The sequence below is a fragment of the Heliangelus exortis genome, chromosome 2 (assembly GCF_036169615.1).
Source record: "Heliangelus exortis chromosome 2, bHelExo1.hap1, whole genome shotgun sequence".
NCBI classification, from domain to species: Eukaryota; Metazoa; Chordata; class Aves; order Apodiformes; family Trochilidae; genus Heliangelus; species Heliangelus exortis.
This window is the reverse complement of record NC_092423.1, coordinates 28,926,068-28,940,499: the sequence shown is the minus strand read 5'-3', so window position 1 is coordinate 28,940,499 and position 14,432 is coordinate 28,926,068. Positions and strand designations below refer to the sequence as shown.

The window sequence follows — 14,432 nt, the reverse complement described above, 5'->3', positions numbered from 1 at the left end:
TCGTAATAATGACTTGCAGAAGATCAGTCAGATTTTGAAGTCTGTGTTGTTGGTCCCTCCTAAGGACAGTGATACATGTTTAAAACAGTACCCTGGGGCAGTTAGATCTTGGCCTTAATGAACAACACATTACTTCATGTGTATATAAAATCTCTAAATCTCATACATATAAAAAAAAATACAAAAAAACCAAAAAAGAGGCAGAGAGAGAAAAATTTCTGACCAAAGTGTCCCTTCCAAATTGTATCTATGATTCTATGATTCATTTTATTGCTTAAAACAGACAATGCTGTCTTACCAGGAAAAATCAGCAGTGACATTTCATTAATCAGCTCCTACCTTGTTGGCAAAAGCAAAACCAAATTAACTGAGTGACAACAGTTTCAGATCAACAACTGTTGTGTTTTTCAGCACTCTTATTTGACCATTAGAACCAATTTAAGAGAAGGTGTTTAGTTTCTCTTTGACATATACCAGGAAAATGTGTTGCCACCTAGGAAAATACAGAACTGATTAATTGAATTAAATTAAATGCCCTGAATTAAGCTTTCAAAAATCTCTTGCTTGCTGTTTGCCTAATTTTAGGAAAAGCTAAGACTTGCTAGGTCCATCCCTATGAGCTCCACGAGTACCTTTGGTTGCAGTCTTGAGTGTGCTGTTTAGCCCATATTCTACCCACAAAACTAGAGATCATGGGACTTAGTTTTGGGGTCCTGAAACAACTGCTCTAAATTTACTCTGGGCTGTCTTACACTGTGCTCAGAGCTATTGCAGCAACACTGAGAGTTTTCAAAGTAATACTTAATTCAGTAATGAGTCATTTTTAATAGTAGGTATTCCTGCTATAGCTTTAGAAATCGGAGTTTTCAAAGAAAGACAGTCTAAAGTTTATGCTAACAGAATACTTATTTGATGGAGTAGTATGAAAGTTTTTGCAAAATGAACAATTCAAAATACTTTTATTTTTTTTTCCACTCTAGACAATTGATTTAGAGGGGTTCAAGCTTTTCATGAAGACTTTTCTGGAAGCAGAGTTACCAGATGATTTCATTGAACATCTTTTTACATCATTTAGCAACAAAATCTCTCACTGCAGCCCATTAATAAAAAACAAACCCCAGCACCTTTCTGGAGGTAAGTAATAAAACCACAACAATATAAGAGCTCAAGTTTTCCTCCCCCTGCTATTTTACTTCTAATTTCTGTAAACAAGTGGACTTCTTAACTATATGTATTTGTTCTTTAGTTCTGATATTCGTGAAGTTGGAATCCAACTCAATCGTGAACAAGAAATACTGTGAAAAGAAATGGAAGTGCAATACTTTTTCTATGTAATTCACAATAATGATACAGCTGAGACACCAAGTGGACAGTTTTTGTCATGTTAATGCTAATTAGATTGCTAATTAGGTTACATAATTTTGCTGCCTTCTCTACTGTAAAAACACTTAGAAATTCTCAGAGCTTCATGCAGGGGGCTCCTGCTGATGCTGTACAGTTTCTCTTCCCAGTGACTGCTGATTGTTTTAATTGTTTAGGTATGATACTATTATTAGCAATCCTGCATCCTTATCAGTTACTGATATTTAAATGTCCTGTAGCTGTTAGCAGTATTTCTTTTCACAGTGTAAGGATCTTTAATGCAGTTTAAAATTTTCATACTAAACTGAACATTTTTATTAAAAGTGATTTTTAGTTTTGAGGACAAAACATGTTAAAATACTCCCATGCAAAATAGTATTAAAAATTGTAAACTCACAACATTTTATAAAATTATTTGCAAAGGAAATTCAATGTTACCCTCTTAACTTGAAATATTTGATTTAGAACTTAAGCAATTCAGGCACTCAGTCAAAATCCAGACCTAGAAGAAAAGAAGCAGCTAGACTAATTTAATGAAATAAGTTGCATGTTTTGAACACCTGGGATAATCAAGTACTCAAAGAAAGTAACCAAATGGTTTGATGGGTACTTAATCACTTAAATTCTTTATATGAAGATTAAGTGCCTTCAAATTGCAACTCAGAAGTGCTCTCGTACAAGTACTGCTAGCTGAAATACAATATTTTCTTGAAGATATTGAGCACTAGATTTCCATAAATGCCTCAGTGGACAATACTAATTACAGGCTTTCAGATAACATCCACTGAGTCTCATCAGAATTTTTCTTTTTAGTGCATGCCATTCTCAACTGTGTTAAACAGATGGGTTTCAATTATTTTTCTTTATTTAAGTTTACAGTTACTCTTCCTTCCGCTTCCTAGCTTTAGATTTCCTGGCAAAAACCACCAAACAAAGAAACAAACAAAACTATATTACATTATTGTCTTCTATTATCTTATAATGCATTTAAATAATGGTCATTAACTCTAATTAGACTTAATTGAGAAAAGAATTTCTGCTAGCAGAGCTTGCTTACCACATTGAAGGTATGAGTCTTCATATAATTTTTAATTTTTTTTCATTTGAATTGAATTCTTCCGGTATCTTTTTTTTTATAGTTTCTAATCAGAACTGCCATGGGCATTATCTCCTTCCACCAATATCTGCCTTGTAAACAGTACATTTCCTACTTCTTGGGCTGTTGTTAGTTATCAAAACTGGTTCCATGTGCAGAGCAGAAGGCATAGTAGACTATAGTGTGATCCATTGGGTGGAGTATTCAAAACCTTCTGTTCCCAATTACAGCTCTGAATGACTTATCACTGGTTTGGGCAAGTCATTTAGGCCAGTGATTCAGTCTCTTGCCCTTAAGAATGCTTTGCAACAGAATCCTGAAGGAAACGTCAAAATGCATTTTTATTGCAGGGTGCATTTTGGATGTCAAAAGTCTTCAGCATTGGATTTTTTTTTTTTTTTTTTAATATGAATATAGATTCTATTGCAGCAGTCTCAGCAGCATCACAACTTCATTTCCACTGTCATTGCTTACAATTTTTCATTGAAGTTTTTGTCCTGTTTTCATCAATGAGTAGCATCAAGCATGGTACCAGCCACGAAGTTTGAAATCTTTTACACTTTTAACACTTTTTGCCTGATAACTCCAATAGCATCTGCCATTTAGTGGCACTGCTTTTTATCTTATGTTGACTGACTGATATTTTTTAAAAAAAGTCTTTATCATTCTGATGTTATATTCTGTGGTTTTGACACTCCATAGGTAGCAGTGGTGACATCTGGTAAATTCTGCCTGGGATAGGACATATTTGGCTTTCTTCACTTTCACTTTTTCGGTTGTTTCTAGTAAATATTATTCTTATGTGTGGTAAAATTCTTCATTATTGTTGTTGTTCATATTATTGATTTTATTGATATTGTGTTTATTATTATTGTTGTTGTTGTTTAAACTGTATGTTAGTTTCTTACTCTAATGCTGTCTCCTAAATTTTTTTCTTTCCTTCACTCACTTTTCCCAGTTAGTAGTTAATTTGCATCTTTTTCTGTTAGTAAAGACTTCAGAAATAATGTAACATCACACCAGATTAGTAGTCTTCCATATGTATTTACTGTCATACCAGGACTGTTTGATAAATTGTTATATCCAAAGCATGTTCAGAGAGGCAATTCTATTCACCTCGTGCAAGTTATTGGTGTTTGTAAATATGCTGTTCTTGTCATTCAGTTCCATGGGATTTCACCTGGATATTAGGTCCTTATCATTTGAAGCATTTAAAGGGAAAAAGGGCTCATTGGTACGTTTTGATGTGCAAATTAAAATTATGTAAACTTTTGTTTTAGCATGTCAAGTAATTTTTAAGTGTTATCAATAATGAAAAAAACTGGCCATAGTGGGGAAAAATTGTCAGATACATTCTTCTTGGAAACAAAAGGGTACTCAAGAGCTAGAGCAGGTCTCAAGGAAAGTGGCAGGGTTCATAAATCTCTCTGCCATGTTTCTGCTTTGTACTTAGTGACACTTGATCAACTCATATCTGTTTATGAATTGTATTTTCAGTTAAGGTGTCTGAAGAGAGATGGAAACAGATGCCAGGTAAGCAGCAGCACGGGTACCTTGTAGATGATGACAAGTTAACGAGATACCTATGAATTTGTATGCTTTTTCTTTTGGATTTCAAGACTATACGTTTTTTTAATTATACCAACTTCTACAGTACTTTTTATTCTGCTTGTTAGACTCATATAAGACTTGAATAGGAACCATTTGTGTAAATTGTGATTGAAGCTAACATCTTCATTGATTAGCATTTTACAATGTCTTAATTTAAGGACACGTAGCTGATATGCAAGCTTGTTTACTACAACATTACCTTATTCAATTTTTTTATTCATGTAAATATTTACTTTTAGTGTTTATTATCTTCCTAAAACCATAAATAACAACTTGATTCAAAGATATATTTTATGCATGCCAATTTGCTCTTTTTTACTATATTTTTAACATGTGTATTCCAGTAGATCATTGAAAATTTTTTCAGATGATAATGAAGATTTTCAACATAAAAAAAAGGGAAGAAAAAACCAAAAGAATTGTGCTCAATTTTCTACAGTAATTAACCTGTCCAAGACAGGTGGATGAGACAAATTATGTGTGCAGGATATGTGTATAATGGTGAATCTGTTCTGAACTAATTATGGAAAATAATTAGTAAAGCTCTAGTAAAGCTTCATCTTTAACATCACTAAAGTCATGAAGAAATGCAATAAACTTGTGAGGAAATCTTTTGTTCTGCTTTCTGTGTTCTGTTGTTCTTCGCCTTTTTTCCCTCTATTTATTGGCCCTGCAGATTTCAGCAATATCATCAGAACACAGTCATGTCCTATTGAAACAAAAGTCTTGGAGTACAAGTGGTACACTGGAACTTCTCTTCATCACAATGTTTGAGTGATGATGACTATATTTTGAATTCTGTGTTTATTTTCATGGTATTCTGTAGCTGAGGCTTCATGTTTTAAATATGTATTGCTCTGACACATCTGGTGTGCTTTTGGGAAGACAACACATTTGGGTATTATCAGAGGCTTTTTTGACACTAAAACATCTTTAATTAGTATAGCTGATGTCAGTCTATTAGTTATAGGAACAAGAAAACGATGCAGTGTTGGGCAGGGGTTGTTTTAATACTTTAACTTTTAATGAAGCTGAGTAAATATATTCACCAGTTCTTTGTGTAGTTCAGAGACATCAGATCAACACAAGCAACAAAAAGTGTTATGTAATTCTCATAATTTAATTCTCCTTTTTTTTTTTTTTTTCCCAATGGTTTACTTTATCCATATTATATTTTAAAATCCTCACTATCATTTTAAATCTCCCTTTACTGGATAAACTATGCACATAAATTGTTAAAACTTTACATTTATATTTACCTCAAGAATTCATCTGAGAGTCAGATAAAATGAAGATGGATGTATACCAGAGAGATGTTTTCATTTTCTGCTTTTATCATATGTAAAGAGTAACAAAAGTGATGTGTTATTTCCAGGTCTGAGACTCAACAAAGGTACTTCTACATCTCGACCTTCTACTCCTGCCAACTTACATTTACCAGATGCAATCCAGCTGAAAGATATTGTTTGCTATTTGTCTCTGCTAGAAAGAGGAAGACCTGAAGACAAACTAGAATGTACGTTCATTTTTTTTTAAAGTTCATTTTATATATTTATTTCAACATGTTACTAAAAATTCTGTTTCTAAATTTTCAGAGTTTAGGGCAGTACTCCAGATGGGGTCTCACATGATGGAGAATCACCTTCATTGGTTGCCTTGGGCTCTGTAGTTTGCATTCAATTTTTTTTGTAATTTTGTTGGTTTTTTCTCCTAGAGTGTGTAGATCAGCAAGAACATGAATATTTAGCAGGGTATGAATAGAAAAGAGATTGCATACCATACCAGTAGTTTTTCAGTCTAGCCAAGAGCACAGATTGAGCCTTTTCACTACCTAGTATATATGTAATTAGAGAGACTTCATTTGCTACAGAGGTGAAACAGTTATAATTATGCTAATGTCTGTTTTTAAATGACTGCTTCATGTTAAAGAGGAAAAAAAAATGTAGTAAGCACTACTCTGGTGTGGGTAGAGATCAGGGAGATGCTAAAACTTGCTTTCATTGCCTTTTTTTTTTTTTTTTTTTTTTTTTCCCCACAACCAGTGCATTAAAATCACAGAGTAGGAGGAAGGAGAACCAAATGATTTGAACTTTATCACTGAGTGATTCAGTGATTCATCCCTATGGAAACTGTGAATGCTTAATGGTACCTTTGCCAGATAATATTAGCTGTTATGCTCTGAGCAGCTTAGGTAGAAGGCATGCTAACAGGGACAGTGACAGGAAGTCTCTGGAGGTTTTCAGTATTAACTGTTGGTTTACACAGAAATATTTCTGCTATGCAATTCACTGGCAAAGAAATACATTTTCATAGGTTGTCTTAGTCTATAACTATTGAATAATGTATCTTTGTAGCTTGAAACAATGTACTACAGTAATTTTTTTTCCATCTTACAGCTCTTAGGAGCAGTGTGATATAGTGGCAAAAGTTGCTGAAGTAGTAGAGAGGTATATTATGATTATGTACCTTCTTTCCTCACTGCTAGATGATCAGCTTTGGAATTAAGATGGGATGTATAAGTGAAGCAAAGCATTCCATGTAACAGTTAAATATGTTTTGCTATGGGATAAAAATACTCAAATTCTTTCTGAACTTGACTTTCTAATTGCAAAGAATTTCTTCTCACTTCTCATTATATTGTTTCCTGAAAACTGTGATAAGCTATGCTTGCAGAATTTATTTGATTGTAACATTTTCTGTGGATCCAATGGATGGGGCTTGTTTGTTGTTGAATATGTTACATTTCCAAAAACATCCTGTAAGAGAATTTGTAAAGTGGATTGCTTGGGTCATGGAACCACCTGTACATGGGCTCTCCTCTTACTCTTTAGAAAGTAGATCTGGGAGGGGATTGAAATGAGAACTTTTTCAGAACTCCGACAGACTCTCCCAGAAACTATGGATGAAGAGTGAGATATTAATAGGCTTTTGTTTTTCAGCTTTAGCCTTTTAACAGTATTCCAGCATAAGCTCCAAGCTTCTTTTTCCTCTGCTCTCTGATGCAGTAAATGATTAGCTGAGTAAGCTGCTATGAAATATCTTGATAATGGTAGACATACTCACTCTTGTGGCTGGAATCAAGTAATGATAAAACTCGAAGGTGTATATTCTTTCTGGATATTGTCAAAATGCATCTCTTTTTGTCTGGGTAGCTCTCCAAAATATTTGGAATATTTATATATTGTATTTTCAAATTGATCAAATAATTCAAGTCCTGGGAGTATTTATCCTGGCAGTCTGTAAGGAATGTTTATTGTTGTATTTGCTTGATTAGATTCATCAAATTAGATTCTTTAAATTCTTCTACTTTTTCATTTTGTGGGTCAGAAAGCATTTCTTAAGGAATATCACTGCTGAATAAAGATAGCTGCAGCTAAGGGAGCAGGGTAGTAAGGAGGCTTATCAAAATTTGCTTGACCAATTGTGTGTATCCTGTGTTTGGTGAGATGGCAGAGAAGGGCCTCTCCATACGACGTAGCATGAATCCAAGTCATCTTTCAGAGATGAATTTCACAGATGAGCTGTTGGACTGAATATGTGGAAAAGGTGCAATTGCACTGTCCTGCTAATATGTTTTGTTGGAGGCAAGGGAGTTGTTGAGTGAACCTGTCACATAATATGAATTATTTGCTGGGTCAACCATTAGTGTGATCTTTACAAGAAAATGTTATTGGTTTTTCTTTTTTGAAACTCAGGTTTGTTTGTTTTATGTTTTGTTTTTAGTGTTATTTTTTAATGAAATAATGTTGCTACTCAGTTTTCTAGCTGAATTTCTCTCCCTTTTTCTTTACTTTTTAGTTATGTTTCGCTTATATGATACAGATGGGAATGGATACCTGGATAGTTCGGTAATGTTATGTGTTTTAATCAACTTCATGAGTTTGGCATAATGACATACGTGTCCAAAATGACAATAATCCAAATCAAGTTTATATTTTCCCTGAATTAATAGAAGCGGTATAAACTATAAACTATATTCAATAACAAGTCACCCGTTTTGAAAATAACTCTTGAGTTTTCTTTTCCATTAAGCTTCTATGACTACACATTTTCAAATGCTGACACGGTTGTCATGGAGTCCTGTTCTATAGTCTTCTGATTTTTAATCATGTTACTGTAGGGGACACATTATTATGCTTCCTAAAATTCTAGTATGCTGCTAGGAGATGCGTGTAAAGGTTTGATTAGAAGAGGAAATTGTGTATAGTAATACGGAAAAGCACTAGTGATAGGTGATCAAAAAAAATTCCAACACTGTAATGATAAGAGAACATCTCTGTATTAGTTAATACCCTTTACTTTATTCCTTATTTCCGTTATAAAATTATGAGTCATAAAATTGCTGTCAAAAATAGTTTGTTACGGGGCTAGAATTTAAAAGACCTTGTGTCATTATGTCACAGGGTGAACTTCATATCATGAAAACAATAACTGAACAACTAAAAAGAATCTACTACTTTTTTCAACACAGTGGCTGTCCTTTGGTTGCAGCTTGGTTCACCTCCCTGCATGGTTTGCTGTCCATGCCTGATGCTTTGCTACTGAAGTGGATTTACCTAAGAGGGGACAAATTCCAGCATAAAGGGGGGGAACACTGGTGAAATATTTTATTAGGAACATTGGTGAAGCAGTGCCACTGAATGCAATGTATTTTAATTATAAGTTGCTTGCAGTAGAATTTGTCTGTATCGTATTGTGTTAAATGTTTTGGTTCTTTCATCTGCAGGAGCTGGAAAATATCATTGCTCAAATGATGCATGTTGCAGAGTACCTTGAATGGGATATTACTGAACTGAGTCCAGTAAGGATTGATTTTTTTCACAAGTTTTTAATGTTGCAAGAGTTGTTTAATCTTTTTGTGATACTTCATGTTGATGTGTGATTCTATATGTTAGTAAGAGAGATAATAATAGACTGTTCTCCACTATGACACTGTTAATTGGTACAAATCTTTCTAAATCAATGTGATCTGTGAATTATTCTTGCTCCAGTTCAAGGTGCTTTCTTTCAGTGGATGTAGTAAGTAATTTTATAACACAACTAGCTGTCCATGAAAATTTCTTAAAAGTAAATACCTCTTCTTTGTATACTACATAATAAGTATACAAGGGAACACAACTTGGTTTGGGAATTTTAGGTGCTAATAATATGTAACTAGTACTACAGTGCTTCATTTTCTGAATTGTCAGTATTCATTTTAGTACAGGTGCTATCCAATTAATATTTTCCCTACATTTACATTTAGAGGTATGCACATGCCTTCTCTCTATATTGGAATGTGGAACTTACGAGGTTTTTCTTTAAACTGTGTAGATTCTTCATGAAATGATGGAAGAAATTGACTATGATCATGATGGCACCGTTTCTCTAGAAGAGTGGATCCAAGGAGGAATGACAACAATTCCGCTCTTGGTCCTTCTTGGGTTAGAGAATGTAAGTATTAACATAAGAGTCTCAAGTTTCTGCTTGCATGTCAGCTGTGACCCTCAGGTTAGTTTCTCTGTGGCCTGTATGGCTTTGCTTTTCTTCATTATGGCTGAATGGCATGCAAAGAACAGAAGCATGTCTTCAAAGTCAGAGGTACATGAACATGTTTGAAGCAGCACCCACAAATGAGCCAGCCCAGGAGTTGGAAGCTGTAAAAATATGAGTAATTTGTCTTATTAACAGCATATTGTTAATTCTTAGCTGCAGTAGAATCTATGAAGAGTCTTTTACTGCCAATGTGTGTGTATGAGCTGGCTGGAAGCAATGTATAGGCTTCTCAGCATGGTGTCATATTGTGCAGCCCAACCAGACTGAGTCACAGAATAACATAGGCTGGAAGGAATTTATGGAGATATCCCATAGTCCAGCCTCTTATTACAGGTAGGGTGCAGGCTGAGTGCAGGGTCCTGTCAAGCTGAATCTCGAAGAATTCTAGTGAGGTGGATTCCACAAGTTCTGTGGACAACCTGTCCTGGTGGTGAATGTTCATAAGGAAAAAACCTTTTTTCTTACACACATATGGAATTCCTTCAGCAGCACTTATTGCTGGTTGTCTCTTGTCCTGTAATGCTACATCCCTGTGATGATAGTTCTTACATCTCTGGAAGAACCTTAAAAAAAAAAAAAAACCAACAAAGTAGCAATATCAAAGAGAGCACTTGTACAAAAGGATCATGCTCTGTCCATCTCCAGCTTCACAGTAAAGATAAGGCAGATGCAATATTAACAGCTTTATAACAGTTCAACACAGCTGTTTTAATGCTGCCAGTGGCATGCTGCCAGTGCCACCTACTGTCCTGTAGTTGATAGAAGTTTGAGCATATGTATCTTAAAATATGTCCCAATGCTTTTCTCTTGTTTGAAAAAAAAAAAAACAAAACCCCAAACATTTTAGTTTAATTTTTTTCTGAAGACTTTTTCAGATATTGAGGTGAAATAATAAATAATACTTACTTTTCCCATATACTGCTATAGCATGGACAGACCTAGACCACTGTAATTGCTCCATAGTATTTTATTTTCACAAAGGCTGGCCAGACTGAGACTTTCTATAGGGAAATAATCTACAAAATAGTGTGTTTAGCAGAATATCTACAATTCCTGTGCAATTTTATTGATCAAATTGCCAGCTAAGTATCTGAATTGAGGGTAACTTTCCATACATTTAGATTGCTGTCAGTATTAATTTTCTGATTCTCTTTATGTGACTGAGTAACAAAAATATTAAATTATTTCCCTGTCATCAAACAACAAATCTTTGTCACACTGTATTCCATCATTTCCAAAGAATTACTCCAAACAAACGGCAGCAAATGCTCTCAAGCAATCAGTGTAGCAGATAACTGGTAGTGATTTTCAGCATAGATTTTTCTTTTGTGACAGGTAGTGAACATTTTCTGGGAATACTTTTGTGTTTACTCTTCATTCTTTCTAAGTTTAAAACCTTAAGTTCCATGATAAATTAAGGCAGATCCATCTGTAGACATTTATTTTTATATTAAAGCAATAGGTATGTAATTAGAAAGAAGCTATGTAAATATATCTTCTCAGACATTTTATTATCCTTTTGAGTATTTTTTACTAGTTATTGAATAATTTAACTTTCTGTGTGTAGTTTTACTTTGGAAATAATACATCAACAGTGATAAAAGTTCTGTAGCCTGCTATCAGAGAAGGTCAGTGTTTCTGTCATAAAGTGTGTTCTCAGTACTGTATGTGTTGAAAAGATATAAATATACGGATGACAAAATATAATGGTATGCAAAATATCTTTCTGATCAATAAACACACTTTTACTAGTTGAAATTTGGAGTAAAATGGATGGGGTGGCTGTATGAACTGAAAAGCTGCTGGAGCAGTTAAGAGTCATGAAGATAAAGGGACAAAGACTCTTAAGTAAGTCTCATATTTTGAGGAAGTAAAACCAGTTTAGTTTATCTTTTTGGGTTTTACACCTTCCTCTTCTTCCTAAAGCTTGAGGAGTTGCTTTGCAGATAGAACTTACAGAGAATTTCTCTCTGGGAATATTCCAGGATATAAGTAATTTTTATTTTGGTCTTTTTCAAGATAACTGGCCTGCTAAACAAATAATTTAAGACAAGGAACTCAACTTGATTGGTTCTTATTTTATTCAGGGTAGTACTATGATGCACATACTGTTCAGATATTTGTTGTGAGATAAAAGACCTTGGAATTGCATAGGTATATAATCCATTTGTATTTTCATGACTGCTTCCACTTAATCAGTGGCACCTGCTTAAACTTTTAAGATCCATAATTCTTTCTCTGAGGTATTTAGTTGAGACAGCTTCATGGAATTTGCTCCAAAAATTCTCATGAAAATTGTGAATTTTGTGAAGAAAAAAATTTAATTAGGGTAACTAAGGTATAAATTGTTATTTATCTGGTGCAGCTTTTAACATTAAATGTATGTGTAGAGGGTTTTTTTCTGAATGTCACACTTCAGTCTGAAACTTTCACAATCTTCATCAAATCTTCATTTATTTTGGCTTCTTAAAGCACATCCAAATACACGATGGCAATCAGGCCATTTATTTTACTTCTTCAAGGTGGAAGTCTTCAAAGAGTCTGGCCTTTTTTATTTCATTCTCCATTAATTAAAGCAGTCACAAAGACCTTTTTCTGCTCTTCTCTAGGAGTTCTTCACTTGCACACTATTATTCCCCTCTGTCCTGATAAAAAGGAGTTGACTTCTTTTCCGAAGTAATTCCATGCTACTAACAGATCGTTACTATCATCTCTGTTAGTGATGATACAAGTGAAATAAAACCACAAGTTCACAAGTGGTAGTGTATTTTGTTCCCTCTTCACTGGCCACTAGATGTCACGGTTGCACTGTATCTGATGCTGCTCAGCTGATCAAAATCTTCCCTAAGGTGAGAGGGAAATCGAACAAGTAACAACATCAATTATCTGAAACCAGGCCTCTGCACCTTTGTTTTAAATAACCTATTGTAATTTTCATCCCGTTTCAGCTTTTACATAGGGGTGAATCTCAGTGAGATGAACATATCTGTGTTGAAGTATGACTACGCTTCAATTACATCAGAAGGAAATGCTCTTATAATTTTATTTTGGATCCCCAGGCATCAAATATTATGTTATTACACTCAAAGAATTTAAAAGATAACGATTTTTTTTTAACCTCTTTGATTAAATGTGAGATGGGATACTGAACTGTGAATTCATACTTAGGATCTACTGCTTCTTATATTGCATACTACTTTATCTTTGCCTTAATTTTTGAGCTCTGAGTATGTGAAAGTGCAACCAAACGGGAGACTTGCAAATATTCCTAAGTCTGGCATGGGATTTGTTGCACCACGAGGAGTTCCTCTCAGGCTGTTTAATGCCTATGCAGTTCTGTAGTCGTTTCATTCAGTGAGGAATGAGGGAGATCTGGTCTTTGGTTGTCCCCAGTGATTTTTTTGTTTATTAATTTACTTATTAAGTCCTGTCTGAAGCCTGTCAGGGAGTTTTCTCAAAGGCTGAAGTAGCATACCTATGCTACTGTTTCCATAGGTACAGAGAGCAAACCCATGCCACTGCTAGAAGCTGTAGCTTGAACCTTTTTGTACCCCTTAGCAGCTGGGAAGCAGTCACCCTCGGGATAAGAGGAGCTATTTTGCCGGTGTCATTTCAAGGAATTGCCAGCAGAGGGGGTAATGTTAATGCTGTGTGAGACTTTGTAGGAGGAGCTGCTAAACAAGTGCACTTTTTTTTTTTTTTTTTTTTTGCACTTTTTTTTTTTTTTTTTTTTTTTTTTTTCGGCACTGCGGTCTACTTTTATGCCGTGCTAGCTCCCACTTCTTTGAAGAAATTTTGCAAGTGTTTTGCAAACTAATTTACTACAGCCCTGCCTTTCCTTTTGCCTGAAGGTTGACAAAAGCCTAGGAGAAGTCAGGAGTAGCTCTGGCATGTTCTGTGTATAACAGTTTCATGCAGGTATACAATTTTGCCATTATTTAAATGTATTTCTTGCAGCATTTCAGTCTGTAGAGGTGACAGGTGACTACCAATTTAGGGACAGGGAACCGTGGCAGTGTGACTAATTATGAAGCTTGTCTAAACAAATTAATTTTTTCCCTCCTGTGCTCCCTTTTCTGTGCCGTCATTTCTTAAGCATTTCTAGATGATCAGGATAGCAGACAGGTGAATGCAGAGATAGAGGCTGAGGAAGTGATTTTATTTTATTATTTCCCTTTCTTCAGCATATGGGGCCACACACAAAATGTCTTGGAAGTGAGGAGTCCTCCTGGTTAGCATGTGTCTTGAATTAGGTCACTCCTTCTCAAGTTGAACCTGAAGAGACTTAGAAGCCCCTCTCTTCAAACCAAACCAAAACAAAAATTGTCATGAATTCTTTGCTGAGGGGCAGCAAAGGAATATAGGACTGAACTGTCTTTTTTTTAAAAAGGAGCGTGTGGTTTTATGGACACTCATCTCACCTTCCCACTGACTGAACAATACCCAAAGATAACTCATAAAAATACCTTCCAGTCATGTTAATAATTTTTCTTAAATTAAAGCAAAATATCATTAGGTAGCAAAATAATAACTGAGCAAACTTGCTAGAATCCTTCATCCTTTGTTTCCTGTTATTAACTCTTCTCATAGAGAAGACTGAGCGTGCTGGTATTTCAGACACTGTAGAGGGCATGATTGCTGGGATGAACATTTATCAGCGATTTCAAGTCTTATAATCTTGAGTTTTCTGTTTGAAACCTTAAGATCTCTTTGGCTACTTTTATTTACAAATATCTAAAAATTAGGGAGTAAGTTAATAATAAACAAAATAGATGTGTAGCTAAATTCTGTGACTGCATAAAATAGAAAATTTTCCTGTTTGACTTGC

The 14,432-nt window shown here is 34.7% G+C and overlaps 1 protein-coding gene across 4 annotated transcripts in view; it reads left to right on the top strand.

The window, feature by feature from the left end:
- DGKB (diacylglycerol kinase beta) overlaps positions 1-14,432 on the top strand; it is a 327,271-nt gene that overhangs the window by 72,159 nt on the left and 240,680 nt on the right. For all 4 annotated transcript variants that reach the window (XM_071735359.1, XM_071735357.1, XM_071735360.1 and 1 more), the window contains 6 exons: positions 981-1,134; positions 3,956-3,991; positions 5,445-5,585; positions 7,868-7,917; positions 8,796-8,870; positions 9,383-9,502. In XM_071735359.1, coding sequence (XP_071591460.1) covers positions 981-1,134; positions 3,956-3,991; positions 5,445-5,585; positions 7,868-7,917; positions 8,796-8,870; positions 9,383-9,502 — 576 coding nt within the window. The remainder of the gene's footprint in view (positions 1-980; positions 1,135-3,955; positions 3,992-5,444; positions 5,586-7,867; positions 7,918-8,795; positions 8,871-9,382; positions 9,503-14,432) is intronic.